Raw genomic sequence first — 15,530 nt, 5'->3', positions numbered from 1 at the left:
CCCTTTTACTGATGGACAGGATTGCATCTGAATAAGTTTGAACAGTGCAGTTGCACTAATTTAACTTGCCATTAGTATTGCATGTTCTGACATGCAGCTGTAAATATCTATTCCTGTTTATAAAAAATTCTGATTAAGCCAAAATGACCATCTCCCTGTACAGCAGACTGATCTTTTAAACAGTGTCTATAGTTGCAAAGTTCATAAACATGCTTGCTCAACTGCTCTTGCAGTGCTACTTGTTTAGAAATGGATGTGGGTATAAAAATGGATAAAGGGGGGTGGTGGAGTTTAAATACAGGAGAAAAAATGCCAAATAACTGGCTGATGTTCTAGTATAGTTGTTGTGCCAGTTTCAGAATATGCAGTGGTGATTGACCCAGAGGAAATTAAGATAGAGGCCCCATGTTGGGTTTGTAATTCAGCCTAGATTGGTAGTGTAGCTTTTGGATCACTTCAACTGAATCTACAGTTGAGATTTGCATGGCATGTGAGGCTACTCCTCTTTGACAACAGCAAGATGCTGTTGGCTCTATTGGATGTATGGCATGTAAAATCCTACAGAGACTGAATAATTGCCTCCTAGTTTAATTTCTTAATTCTCTTGTGTAAATAAAGTATATAATTAAGTTTACAAGAGAATGTAATGGAGCCAGGTGTTGAATGTGGGTTCCTTTGAGCAGAATCTGAGGAAACATAATGTACACCTCTGTATACTGTAAATGGATTAGTATTTACTGCATTGTGCAAAGTTGTGGATGTGCAGAAAAGCATTGCTACATGGGAGTTGGGCCTCCATAAGATGCTGATGAGGTGAACTTTTATATGACCAATCTAAACACTTTACACTGCCACTTTTTTTAAAATCATGTAGGCGACAGTATCAATAATGGCAGGTTGTGAAACATTCCAAATCTAGATTGGCAACCAAATGTTTAGATTTTAATGGCATTACTTTCAAGCTTTTATTTAGAGCTAGCTGAGGTTATAAGTCTTAATTATAATGCTTCATACTGTAACCCTGTGCATTTTGATGCTCTAGATTATGTACTCATTCAGCAATGCATATAAGAGAGGTTGTACACCTACCTTACAGTAAACCATCAACACAGACAATAGGTCTAACTTAACAAGGCTTAATCCCACAGAAATAACACGTTTCTTGTAAATAGCAACAGGTCTCTATTGACAACCTACCCAACTTTTGCACAGCGGTGAACACCTTTCTCCAAAACTGTCACGCAACTTCTACTTGTATCTAAATTTGTTTGCCCACTGTGGGGAATTTTAATAAAAACTGAAATGCTTTTCACACTTCCTTACAATTAACGGTGACAACTATTTTAAAGACGTCCTTGCATAAACTTTACATCTCAACTGCTCTGACTAGCTGATTAAAACTACAACTGACGGATGGCTAAAAGACCACTTACACTTACACTTTTTAATGATTTCTAATCGAGTAAATGACTGCTATGTTATCGCAGGTTCTATGTGATGCTGATACTTTAAATGCACCATCAAGAAGTTTTGTTTTGTTTTTTTGTTGTTGTTTTTTTGTTGTTCTTTAGGGTCATTGACACCTAGTGGCCTGGATGTTTGAGATTCTGTACTAAATCTATTTTAAATGTGGTTGCCTCCGTCTATGGAACCCACTCTATTGAGCACAAACCTGGTTTGTTTGAGAAGTAGGGATGCAGTTTTTTTTACGGAGAAACTAAATCGTTTTCATAAATGGTTAATTTATGGTGGTAAAAATGAATGATCCATTAATGGTATAAAATCTATAGGCTACCATGCGTTGGATGCATTTTTTGGTCTCCTTCTTTGTCATTGTGCGACTCATACCTTTCTTTACTTTGAGTTCTAGTAGATTTGTTAATCGTGGACACGAGATGTGTAGTCTGATGCAGTAGGCTGTTTTCCATATGAGTTTATACTTGTTAATTCCTTGATTTTTGTGTTTGATAAAAGCGTAGGCTACTGGAATTAACTGACGTCGCCTTCCCCCTCATGTTTCGCTATTATCGGAGGATAAACTCCCCCTTCCACTCCAGTTACAGTATGCTTGGAGTGAACACGGAGTGCGACCTGCTTTTCAAGATGTACGCCCTCTCAGCCGAGTGCTAGGCAATAGTGCTTTTTATATTGGTATATTCCAGCAAAGCTCCACTAGTTTGATATGAACTGTTGTACTGAATGATGCAAAAAACAAACATTTAAATTCCTAGCTGTGATGTGTACACTGGATGACTCCAATTTGCAGAAACGTGGGCATTCTGCAAAAGGTTCTCAGAATGATGTAGTGGAACGCACATGTATAAACTGACAGCTCATGCGTCTGCAGAGCAAAAACATACGCATGTTGGACATACTGACTGGTATTGTAGGGGCTCAGTGTTCTAAAACTCTTTAGTGGTTTTGGATTACTTTAAGTAATCAGATCAAGTACCCTTTTAATATTCTCTTTCTTTGGATTAAGTTGCACGTACACTCTTGAATGAGTCTTGTCAGTAACACAAAACGGCTTACATATTTAAAGTAACCCCACCAACACTGCTGAATTGTCTGAATTGCGGGCTCCGCAACCAACAACTTCAGTATATTATGGTTGTATTAAAGCTTCTCTATTAGGCGGTCTCCTCTGCCTTGTTTTGTCTTCCACACGGAGCACATAACCGGGCAGGGGAGAGGGCTTTGAAGAAACATTTGAATAGTTAAAATGTCCAGGCCACTAGGTGTCGGTACATAACGTGGAGAATTTAAAATAATAATAATAATAATAATAATAAAAAAGGGGAGGGGCAGGGGAGACTTTGCTCCTTTTAAATCTGGTGGAAGTTGGCAAGAGCTGCTAAAATATTTCAAGTCTTATTTTATTCACTTAAAAGCCTACTGACAACAAATATTTAAAGTTTAAAGCTAACGGATAGAGACTGTCATTTATATATATATATATTTATTTATATATATTTATATTTATATATATATATATATATATATTTATATATATTTATATTTATATATATTTATATTTATATATATTTATATTTATATTTATATATATATATATATTTATATTTATATATTTATATATATATTTATATTTATATATATATTTATATTTATATATATATTTATATTTATATATATATTTATATATTTATATTTATATTTATATTTATATTTATATATTTATATTTATATTTATATATTTATATTTATATTTATATATTTATATTTATTAATATATTTATATATATATATTTATTTATATATATTTATTTATATATATATTTATATATATATATATTTATATATATATATATATTTATATATATTTATATATATATATATATTTATATATATAAATTTAATGTGCTGGGTATCTTTTGATTGCAAACCAATTTTTCCCATTATGTAGAAACGTCATTAAACTAGAATTTTGTGGTTCTTTTTCTCAATTTAAGAGGGCAACATTCATAAACGATCCTGCCGTAGGTTTAAATTTAGCTGTGAACTTTTGGTGTACCTGAGTTCATAACCTCTAGGTTAAAATGGAAAAATAAGGGGAAAAAATCGATAAAGACTCTATGTACGGAAGCATGTGTGTGCTTGATTAAAAGTTTAAATCTTTTTTCTCTCTGAAGGCCACATTTTGAGGTGGGGGGGGGGGAAGCCGTAACCAATCGCGTAACATCCTGCTGAGAAAGATCTGACTTTTTTTTTTTTTTTTTTTCAATCCACATTTAAAAAGCGACAGGAGGGGTTAGACATTCGGGAACAGCGCGAATCGGCACATCCCAGCAAGCTGGTTATTTTAACTGAATGCTCAAACACATTACATTGAGATTCAAGGGACAAATATCAACTGGGGCATATTGAGAGGACCGTGTGATCGATTATTTTTCCATTGCACTTACGACAAATACATAGATGGTAAGTGTCTTGCAGCCGCTTCTCGTCTGATTCAGCCGGCGAACCCTGACCCCCTCCGTGATGAGGTGCTATCTAACATCCTAACGCTAATAAGCTACAGTAGTTGGCTAGCTAGCTAATTCAGCAAGCAGTATTGTGGCTATTTGTTATTCACTGGTGCCCGAATTGGGACTATATTAGCTGTAATTTGTGCCTTTTTTAAAAGTGATCAGCGTTTAATAACTTGGCCTTCTACAGCCGTGTGGAGTGAACGTTTAAGTTGAATTAGCGAGCTAGCAACGTTTAACCTACCACAGATGCGTCCCCCCAACAAGAGCTGTGGCATGCAGCATCATTGCAACTGCGATCAAGCAGCGAATGTTGCATCCAATATCAGTCGCGGTCGGAAACCCAAGTTTACTTGCATAAGAGCGGAATTAAAGCCTGTTAGCTAACCTACTTTAATTGTTCAAATTTACTCGCATTACTGCTAGTCATCATGATACTGTAGTTAGTCCGTGTTTATCTAGGATAATTTTGCGCGCTTCTCGAGTCAAAATGGACTGTCGTTTATTTTTTTAATTAAGCTAACCTAGGTTAGCTAACAGCTATAGTTTCCATAACTGCTGGTTATGAACGTTCACTAAATAACACTGAACCGTCAGGTTTTTATCTTTTAATTGCGATTTCTATTTGAGGTACGGATTTTTCTCCGCTATCGTCCTTTTTTGTGTAAAAATTGGGTTTGCTTACTTTATATCTAACCATTGCTACTTGTATGAGTTTTACCGTTACTGTAAGCCATGGATGTCCCTATGTTTTGAAGATCCTGTCAAGTACGAATCTCTTCGCTGATTTTGGCCATTGTTTGGAACTCAATCCATTAATTATTTTTTCGATACAAAACGCTGGTTTGAAAGACAACCTGTAGAGGAATCTCTAGAAGAGTGTGAGCCTTTACCGTTTGGGTCTGAAGACCCATCTATTTACAGAGTATTTAAAGGATAACTGACCCTGCTCCCATACTTACTGACTAATTTAGTATTTATTGTAGGGTATTTAACAAACTCTGGCACTTATTGTTATAGCACTTATCATTGTTTAAGGTAGACCTTATGTATTTTGCACTTCTAGGTATCAGCATTCATCCCTGTATTCTAGTTCATTGGTATGTTTTAATTCTAACCTACTGTACTTGGATATATTCTATGAATAAATTACAGCACTTTTGTAATTCGCTCTGGATAAGGGTGTCTGCTAAATGCCGTAAATGCAACGACTCTTGCAGCAGAATGTGATCACTAACATGTAAGCTACAGACAGTGCTAAATTGGCTCATCTTTATCGGCACTAGCAGCAGGAAATTATATCCGGTGGACTCTGCCAAATACAGATGGGGCCAATATTGTGTAAAAGGTCTCCTGGCTGTATTTATAGGGTCATATGTATGCAGTGTAGTGGTTGTCCTGCCAGTACCTGGTAGAATTCGATGGTTTCTCATCTTCAGATCCCTTCAGGAAAAATAAGCACATAACCATGTGCTGAATGTCTTGTAGCTGTGAATGAGCCATTTACTTCTTACTCTAAACAGTGTGTGTAAAGGCAGCTGATCTGAGTGGAATACCCATTATTGCCTGGTAGAGGGACAGAGGGAGATGGTGAGGGCAAGATATCAAAGTAGCCCTTCAAAGAGTTTAATTTTAATGTAGGTGTTCAGAACCTTACCTAGCACCATATAAATAGCCTCATACACCAGCCAAAGTAAGAGATGGGAGAGCATGAGAAGAGGAATGGAATTACCTGGGACTTGGGAGCAGTAAGAAAGCTATCTGGGCTTTGTGCAGCATGTAGATAATATTCATGACTGTTGGATCCTTCAGCCTTTGCCAAACATGGTAAAATGTTTCCCTACTTTCATTTCAGGTTCCACATCATATGTGGTACAAGTGTTTGTTTGTTTGTTTTTTGGTGCATAAGACCTAGCCAAGTGCCGTGCACGGAGGCCCTGTTGGATAAGCTGTAGGTTTCAGTCACTGACTATTCTTAGAGCCCCATACTAATGAAATTATGCCAGCTAAGACTCTGGGGCAGCCTGTGTGACCTGATGATAATGGCACTTTTTTTTTTTTTTTTTTCCCTCCTCTCTCTCTGAAAATCCCCATATATGGTGAAAGACGACTCGTACACTTTAAATGGAGAAGTTCAGTAAGACAGCATCTGGGCCTGCAGCTCAGAAGCCCTTGGATCAGCTACTTGCCAGAATGACACTGTCTCCATGACAACTATGGAGAATCTGGGGTGTGGCCATGTTTACATTCACCTAAAGTGTTAGATTCTTAGTGTTGAGATTCTGCACTGATGCTGATGGTCCATTTTAGTTCTGTCCCCTATAGCTACCCATATGGTACTTGGGTCAAACAAAACCGGTTTTGTAGCTCTGATGATGGGAGGAACTTTAAACTGGTGAGAAAATTGTTTTTTCTGTACACAAGTCTGATCATCCAAAAAAAGAGGGGGGGGGGTGAGAATGTACAGCTACTGTAATAACCAGCACTGGGATGATGGCTGTTACTGGTGCTGCTTAGAGTTTTGCAGATGTGTGATGTTTCTTGTCATGACAGTTACTTTTGGTCCTTGTCTTCCTGGAGTAGTTCTCAAAGATTCTGAGCTTTTTGCACTTTCGTTCCAAAAACAAATTTTAAAATGCCTTAAATCGATGCGTTTTAAAGGCATTGTTTTGACCCTATTGGCTCTTGTTATATTCCATCCAGTTTCAGACTCATTACAGAAGATTATATAAATGAATCCTGCTATTCACATAATTAAACAAATGAGTTAAACACAGGCATTGTGATAGAATAATTTTGATCTCAGTGACAGATTGGTTGTCCATATCCTGCAACTACAGTTATTAATCAAACAGGGACTTAAGGGGAGATTGGTGCATTTTTCTCTCTGGTGTTGAATTCCACAGAATGGATCTGGGACCAGATGGAACTTGTTGCTTTGGGTTTGCAGTATCACATATAGGTTGTGGTTATGAAATGCACACTCATTATTCCACGATAATGTCAGACATGCAAGCTGCCGCCGGCAGTGTTTTCTACGTGCTGGGAGCTGGATGCCTGACATGCCAAACCCGAGCTTCTTCACTGCGTTTCGACATGTCCGAGTTGTGGTTGGCCAATGGAGATGGGCGGGGCCAGTCATTCCTTTTGAACTGGTCAGGTGTATTTTCTGTCTGGCACAACTGCTGTGGGCATGGCATTCCATGGCTAAGGTTATGGTGTTAGGTCAGTCTGATCCGTTCCACACCTATAGTGAGGGGGTTTATAAGCTTAGACTTTGCAGACATGAAAGGTGGCACTTTCATTTGTTATAGGAATGTTCTGTTGGCTGAATCTGTTCCTCAGTTAAGCTTTGCTCTTGACCTCTTTCACAAACTGAAGTCCCTTACATTTCACAACCTAAAGGATATGAGTTTCATGTGTGTGTGGGCTGGGGGGGGGGTGGTGATGTCAATGCTGCCCAATTTGTTCTGCCATAGACTCACACAGGTTTTACCCTGGTTCTCTATGATGTGTGGGTTTTTGTTTTGTGTCCCACCCACCCACATCCTGTTTCTGCATAGGCTGCATAAGTGGCCTGCTTTTGCCACACCTGTACAGCACCAGCCAGGAAGAAGGATGACTGTAAGGAAGAAAGTTTAATGCCTTTCAGGGTGGTTCTTGTTTTCAGGTTCAGAATTCTCACGTTTATTTAGCGCTGATTTTAGGTAGGTGTCTAACCTTAGGGTGGCCTAATGGTAGATGTGAGGCTGATGGAATCAGGAGACTGAATTGGTGACCAGGAGATGCATACTGGACTGGATTTGAACAAGTGCTGTTCAGATTCATGCATGCCATTCAGCCACTTCTGTTTAGTAAATGGTACACTTGTGGATGGTTTGGAAGGCTTAATGGTATAGTGACCTTGCTGGGTCCTCAGTACAGCCTCTCTCATCCCAAAACCCTTGGAGAGCTGGTGATGGGCTTTGTAAAACTAATGAGGCTTGGGCATTTCAGTTGAGGGGCAGGTAGAAATGACATAATGGAGAGTGATGTGAATGGGGGTATGGGGAGAATGATGGACAGGGCAGGAGAAGCAGGCCTGATTTGTGTGGGAAATCCTGCATTGTAGCTGCAGAAGTTTGAAACGGATCAGAGTTCAAGTTCACCTTCACTCACACATTCTTATGCACACAGCACAAGCTTGTGGAACATCCCCATGGTACCAGGTTAGCTAACTACTGTATTGGTTTCCAAAGGGTGTAACCTCCCCTTGGGTCTTCCATTTGGCCTGAATCCTCTGTGTCTCTCCCTCTCTCTATTGCAGTTGGAACCTTGGAAATCAAATCTGATATCTTGGGATGCCTCTTTCCACCTCTGAAGTTGGAGATTATTGTGCTAGTGACCTGTTTTAAGCATGCTCACTCACTGCTGGGAAATGAGTGCATGTAGAAGTCTAAGGCTGAGTTCGCCATCCAAACACTCCAGTGTGGCCAAGAAATTAATGCTTAAAATATCCATGCTCTCCAAAAGTCAGGCAGAACCCTGCAGATCGATTTGCTAACTTCACTGCATTACACACTTTGGTTTTAGTACACTCAACCTCTTCTAGCTGAATTGGTTTTAACATAGTCGTTGTGAAATGCTGTTAGAGGAACTGCTTATCTGATCGAGAGATTTCCAGCGTGTGATGTACAGATGTTCTGCACTCTGTCAGCCTACTGGGGTGTGTTGGGCTTCCTGTCTTCAGAGCTGCCGGTTGCTGGTGGCCCTCCAGCTACTTTTAGGGTCCCTGGGGAAGGCAGGCAGGGCTTCACTGGCATGAAACACTGTGTGAATAGTGATGCGTCATCATGACGTCCTGAAATGGCCTCGGTGACTGGCAAATGTGTGCATGTTTGGGTTTGTATGCCTTTTATATACAAATAAGACAAAAAAAGGACAGATGGCGCTTGGTGTCCCCTCACTTTTTTTTTCTAATCGTGTTTAGTCATTGTTCAAACATTTCAGGAACAACTTATTCTTTGCAGAGGGGAAGGGGATTAAAAATCATCTGTTAAAATCCTGTCTCTTACTGCACTTGTTATAAAACAGGCCTCATACACACCTAATTGTTTGTGGCACATTAAGAGCAGATCCTGGAAGCACTTTAAAGCCTTCAAACCCTTGGTTGTTGTGGGGTGTTTTTTCCTCCCTCCTCCTTTTTATAAATCGGTACATTTTGAAGTTGATCATTGTTTCCATGTAGCAGGGCAAGCTCTGCACTACCAGGGACCAACCTGGGCTAGACACAGGGAGGGGTGGTTCTTCTCTTACTCACTGGGGGAAAATGAAATCTGACCCAGTGGTGTCAGTTGGGGCGTGTCCTAAATATGGGTGATGTTTCCAGCACAAAAAGGTGATTGATGGCTGGGCTTGGATGCTTTTTGACATGTACCATCAGGACAGGCATGTGAGGGCTCTGTCATCTGCAGGTTAGTTGGTTGAATTGCTTGTATGCCTGTGTGCTCACATTGGTGAGAAACTGCAGTGTAGTGTAAATCACACCCCTCATGTGAATGTAACGGCAGTAGGGTTTACCACAGATGTTCTGCAGTCCAGTCGACTGTCTCTGTACTTTAGTGTACTTTGCTGAGGCTGGTGTGACTGCCACTAGCAGACAGAAGCTGAGCTGTACATGAAGCCAGTTTCAGTAAGTCCTCCTCAGGAGGAAAACGTGCAGGCACAGCAGGTTCTTGTTGGTCAGGGAGAAGCAGGAAGTGGTTTGAGGCTCTCTTGGGCTGCTTCTCTAGTGGTGCTAGACACTTGGTGGAGTCCCTGGTGTGTTTGGGCCTGTCGTAATATGGTAGACAATGGCTGAGCATTGTGAACGTCCTCGGTGTTTGCAACCAGTAGCATTCCATACTTGAACCAGTATGAGGAGCAGTAGCTGAACATCAGATCGTTAGCTTGGTGGTTCTCTCCAAAATCATGAAATGTTCTCTGTTTGAGAACTTGTGGAGCTTCAGAAAGTGGCTAAGAGCTGAGGCAGGTGTTTGTGGGTTTTTTTTTTTTTGTTTTTTTTGTTTTTTTAATGCCGTTTTTAGGCAACAGATTCCTTAAACACTGAAACAGTTATTTGGCCAGAAATGTTAGCCCCACTTGAAGTGCTGCCCGGTCTCATGTCCTGTTATGAGAGCATTTTTCTGTTAAGGGAACTGAATTTGGGAGTTTTTCGCATATCTGGGGAGAGCCACCAGCAGGGTGAGCAACAGAAGGCTCTAGTGCTGTGGTTTAAGCTGTGCTCATTTAGTTTATCTGCTGCTGAGCACTTGATGACCCTGCCAGGTCAGTTCTGATGGCTTTGATGCATCATGTTGTGTTTTAGGAACTAAGAAAATGTTCCCATTACATTACTGTGTGTTTTGTATCTGTTTATGTTGGATTATTCATTTTCTTGTAGACTTTGCTGGTGGATTGTTTTTCAAACATCCTATTTCTTTTGAAGCTTCAGTTACATTTCATAGACATGAGTCTTAAATGTGGGTGTGTCTCAGAAGGAGAAATTTCCTCCCTAAAGACTGATTTGTGAGTGTTACTGAGTCACCTAGACATGTCATGAGATGGTTGTCAATGATGTTTATGGCACTGGATAACTTTACTGCAAACATTATATACATCCCATAACCCTTCATAAGGTCTAATCTCTTCCCTCGCTGTTCCCCCTACTCCCTTGTAATGGGGCAGACTCCAGGGCCTGTGAGCATGCTGTATAAGCAGCACTATGCCCTGATAGAAATGAGCTGGGAGTGTTTGTGCATTTGTCTGAGAGTGAGTGATGTAGGTGCATTGGTGTTTTTCTGTGTGCAGTACTGGTAAGGAGGAAAGGTCATACTCAATCCTTATGACATGAGTGTGTACAGGCAGATGGAGGCACCAGGAGGGAAAGTGGGAGACGAGCAGGAGGAATTGAGGGAATGTTTGAACACTGAAGAGAGAATTTTAAGATTTGTTTGTGTGGTGTTTTTTTTTTCTTTTCTCAAAAGCATGTGTGGTTTGAAGCTGAAGGCAGAATAAAGGTGAGCCAAGTGAAAGAAGCCTTGGTTCTTGAGTACACCTATGAGCTATACTGTGGCCAGTGAGTGCAGGTGCAAGATTATGGGATGGCATTTGTAGAGTAATTGTTTAGTATGCATCATGGCATCTGCAACATAGACCTTCCCATTTAATTCTCCAATTTGTTTCCAGGACAACTTGAATGCCTCAGACGAAAAGCCTGTTCAGCGCTCTAAGGTAGGTGGTATACTGTCTGTGTGGTTTTTTTTGTGTGGTTTTTTTTGTGTTTTTTTTCTTCTTACCAATATTCTACTGTTCCTATTTTTTAAATACGTTTCTCATTCTGTTCATCATTCTAACTTTGCTTTCCTCCTTCCTCTGAACTTATTTAATTGCTGACTGACTATAGTTCAAGAAGCATCAACTTCCCACACTTTGAATCGGTTACAGAGTCCTACAATAATGAGGCAAACAAAAAGATCATCCGTCTCTGTTTCAGTCCTTTAGTTTTCAAACACAGAAGGAGACCTGTGCAGCCTGTGAGAAGACTGTGTACCCCATGGAGAGACTGGTGGCCAACAATCTTATCTTCCATACAACATGCTTCTGCTGCAAGCACTGCAACACCAAACTCAGGTTCGATAAATGTGCATGCTTCACATGAAGACAACATTGACAAGTGCTTACAGACTTGCATATATATCTGCAACTCCTAAGCATTTGTTTCCTTCAATAAAATTGGCATTTTGTTAAGTAAACAATCACCTGCATGTGGTCTAACCTGTAACGGTTACCCTTGCCCTTATCTCAACAGCCTGGGCACTTATGCTGCCCTACAGGGTGAGTTCTACTGCAAGCCTCACTTCCAGCAGCTGTTCAAGAGCAAAGGTAACTATGATGAGGGCTTTGGCCGCAAACAGCACAAAGAGCTCTGGGCCAGCAAGGATGGTGAAAGCATGGCCAAGACACCGTAACGTCACTGGGTCATCAGAGACGCTTCCCCTGCCTGCGTCGACAAGCGTCACACCCTTTTATGTAGAACATGCCTTCTGTCTCTCACACACACACACAGACAGGTACGCATGCTTAGCATATCACAAGAATGTGAGCCATGGCTCTTTCTGTAATACACCTTCACACACACACACACTTGCCCACAAACATGACAGGGCAGGCATCTCTCCCTCTAGGGTGTTTTTGTTTTTTTAATTTTTTTTTGGTTTTTTTTTTTGCCTTAAATGTTTCTCTTTTTAATGCTTTTATTTTGTTACTGACTATCTGATTGTGACGAATACAAACTCCAAGGTTTTTTTGTTTTCCTTTTAATTTTGTTTTATTTATCAGAATCAGTAGTTTATTTTCTCATGTATGCAATGTCCCTTTTAAATGAAATGCTTGCATGAATACAAAGTTTTAGACTATATACTCAGGTAGAGAGTCTGGGGTGTGGTGACATGTTCCACTGGTCTTTTATAACCATTACAGGATTAATTTCTCTTTTGTTAAATATGAACCACAGGCTTGTTTGTAACAAAGATACAAGTGTCTGCTTTGTTTCATGTAGGCAGGGTGCTATGCCTGTGAAACTACAGGGTACATAGTACTGTCATATCGGGCTCCTGATTCCTCCCTTCTCTCTCAAGTTCACATTTCTTGACAGGATGGGTGGAAATGGGAGAAACTGAGCTAAATGTCTCTCCTGAACATGATTCAAAACATTTACCATCTCGCACACAAACATGCACTTTTTTTTCTGGACAGCTGATGTTTAAAGATATAGCTGGATATAAATCGGTGGCATAGGTTTCATTTCAACTGTGGAGGAGAGACACTGCTCACACCACCCACCTTAACACATGTGTCGTGTGAGCAGGAATTATTTGGAGGAGGGGGGTGGTCGCTCAAGTACTGTGCATAATCTTTGTTCTCCATTCAGTTCCATCACTAGATATTGGCCATCAATGCAGAATCTGGTAATTATCTAATGGTTTTACGTGTTTAAGAACCAATGCCTCCTGGTGTGCTGGCGGGCAGTTTGCATATCGCTACACCCCCTATTTTTTATATATATTTTCTCGTTTTAAGTCTGGTCATGAGTAAAATGTCTTAAGTGCAGGTCCGTCAGGCGCTTTTGTGCTTTTATCGTTTTTTAATGCTTATTTTTGATTCATCTTTTGCACATGCTCCATAGCTGCACCGGCATGATTACCCGATCGTGGCCACTACGGGGCGAACGTACTGTGCGTGCTGCAGTGTCCTAAAGCCTTTACCTGTACGAGGCCAAACTCGCTCAACAGCGGGCGATGGAAATAGTCGTGGAGGACCTTGTCTCGTGGGAGCTGCCATGACGTGCCGTCCCATTCCCTTTACCCTATCGCGGTCTGTAATCGCACCGCTTGTCTTGTTTCCTGTGAGACGGTCTTTGTCCGTGACGGGATTCGGTCGTGCGTCCACACGCGTGTGCCAGCGCGTCCGGCTCCCTCTCGTTGCTCAGGAATACGAGTCCAGTGTCGTCCCTCGTACCGATTCCCAGCCCCCGAGCAGCCGTTCGGCATCACTGGGTCGGGAGTATCTAGCACGCCCCGCCGCTTGTCGTGGGTTTCGCGGAGGAGGAGCCAGTGAGGAGTTTAAGTAAATCGCACGTTTTACGTGGGGTTTTGCAAGTGAAAAAATTCTTGTAGCTATCGTCCTGTGAGCTCCATCAGTTTGTGTATATGGCATTATGAAACTTTCAGTGAATTCAGTGCCTAGTTTTAAGTTTTCTTGCTGTTGAACAAGCTTTTGTATTATAATGGCTCGGCAGAGCAGATGAGGTCATGACTGTTGGTGTCATGACTGAAAGGCACAGTCCGGTGAGGCTCCGTTTAAAATCTGATCATCCGCAGTATTAAATCTGCCTTTTAACGGAATCGGTGCCAGAGTTTGTGTAGAGCTCCATCTAGTGCTGGTACGAGAAGCCGATAGCTTTAAGGACGAGTCGAGCTTTTGCCGAGTTTACGTTTCAAGATTCTCTCGTTCCTCTCATTGCCTGCTTTTGCCTACTCAGAGTGCGTGGTCGCTGAAGTCCTCTTGCTCGTTAATGAACCCTTGATTTAAGTACTTACCAAGCCATTGAGAGTGACCAAATGTATTTTGCAACTTGAATGCCACAGAAGCCCTTAGTGTTGTACGTGTTTAAGAATACTGTGAAGTCGAAAGCGCTGTGAGCCAGAACAATTTTCTCAAGAAGCCTTATCAAATATCGCACATTCATTTCAAATCTTTCATAAAGGTGCTTTTTTCTTTTCTTTTCTGCTTTGCTTGTCTAATTTCCCCCTTATGATCTCATGCAACGTGGCAGTTTGACCATTTTTTTTGCCCCCATTTGCATCATTTGTCAAGAAGGGAACTGATATTTTCACAGCCACAAATCACCGTGTTTACAGTAATGCTCAGACGTGTGGCCAGTGGCCCAATACAAGTACCAAAACTGCATAATGTCCTAGAGATTCTCGGTGTCTACCATCTCTTTGTTAAAAGAATCAAAACATCGTTTGTGTTTTCTGTACGTACAGAAAAGCGCGTGGATGTTCAGGAGATAAAACGGCCTACGGCTTGTTTAAGGTACTTTTAGGTTTGAAATGTATGTAGGTGACTGCGTGGGATAAGATACTTGAATAAACAAGATTGCGGGTTGGGGGGGGGGAGTCGTCTTCATTAGTCGTGTGAATAGGGAAGCCTTAAAGCAGCAGGACTTGGTTTTAAGGTGATTTCCTTGTTTTTCAGCTCTTAAAGTTTGTCTGTATGGTTCTCGTTTTGTTAACCTCCTTAACAATACTGAACCACTATTTTTGTTAACGTATACAAGATCGTGTCTCTCATTACTGCAGTATTCTCCATTTTCTTTTCCCCCCGCATTTTTGTACGTGCTTTTCGAGGGAAAATAAACAGCTTGCTGGTGTTTGGTTTATGGCTTGTGTCTTAAACTTATTTACACCGTATCCTTTGATGCTTGTTTTGAATAAAATCTTCACAAACATGAGATTTTAAGGAAATTGTATTAAGCCGGATCACATCTTCAGGACGAATATCCACATGAAAGTGAAACTACAGCAAGTTGCTCAGGGTCCATATTGACGTGATATGTATACCACGTGATCTACAGTTCTCGCGTGTAAAGATCAGTGTAATGTTTGTATGCGATCGCTTTTGTAGCATGCCCACCTCTACGTCGAGAAAACATGTCAATAGCGATAGCTAAATGTGTAGTGTGAGCACCGAGCAGTATAGCGAGGCTGAGATTTTTAAAGTCTTGTACTGTCCACTTGACATACTGGAAAAGTTTGTGTTTACGATTAATTAAACACACACAGGCCCACGGTTGATGTCTTGGTTAAGACGCTAAAGTATTTTGATGAGATCTAAGTAAACGGAATAGGAATACCAATTATGCGTTTCCGCTTTCGAATAGTAGATGGTTTTTAATGAATTGTCACTAAAATAAAACAAAGCTTAATCTACCGCTTTCCTTTCGTAAAACTATAAAATGTA

The 15,530-nt window shown here is 40.6% G+C and overlaps 1 protein-coding gene across 1 annotated transcript; it reads left to right on the top strand.

Annotated features, from left to right (window-relative positions):
* Positions 1–3,752: 3,752 nt before the first annotated feature.
* Positions 3,753–14,947, top strand: limd2 (LIM domain containing 2). Its single transcript, XM_027014660.3, has 4 exons — positions 3,753–3,939; positions 11,193–11,237; positions 11,500–11,636; positions 11,815–14,947. Exons 1-4 carry the CDS (start codon positions 3,937–3,939, stop codon positions 11,972–11,974), a joined length of 345 nt encoding a protein of 114 aa, XP_026870461.1. The 5' UTR covers positions 3,753–3,936; the 3' UTR covers positions 11,975–14,947.
* Positions 14,948–15,530: the final 583 nt, after the last annotated feature.

This window comes from Electrophorus electricus, chromosome 3 (genome assembly GCF_041902795.1).
Source record: "Electrophorus electricus isolate QZ-2024a chromosome 3, ASM4190279v1, whole genome shotgun sequence".
In the NCBI taxonomy this organism is placed as follows: Eukaryota; Metazoa; Chordata; class Actinopteri; order Gymnotiformes; family Gymnotidae; genus Electrophorus; species Electrophorus electricus.
Note: the sequence above shows the minus strand (reverse complement) of the source record. Positions and strands in the feature narration are given on the sequence as shown.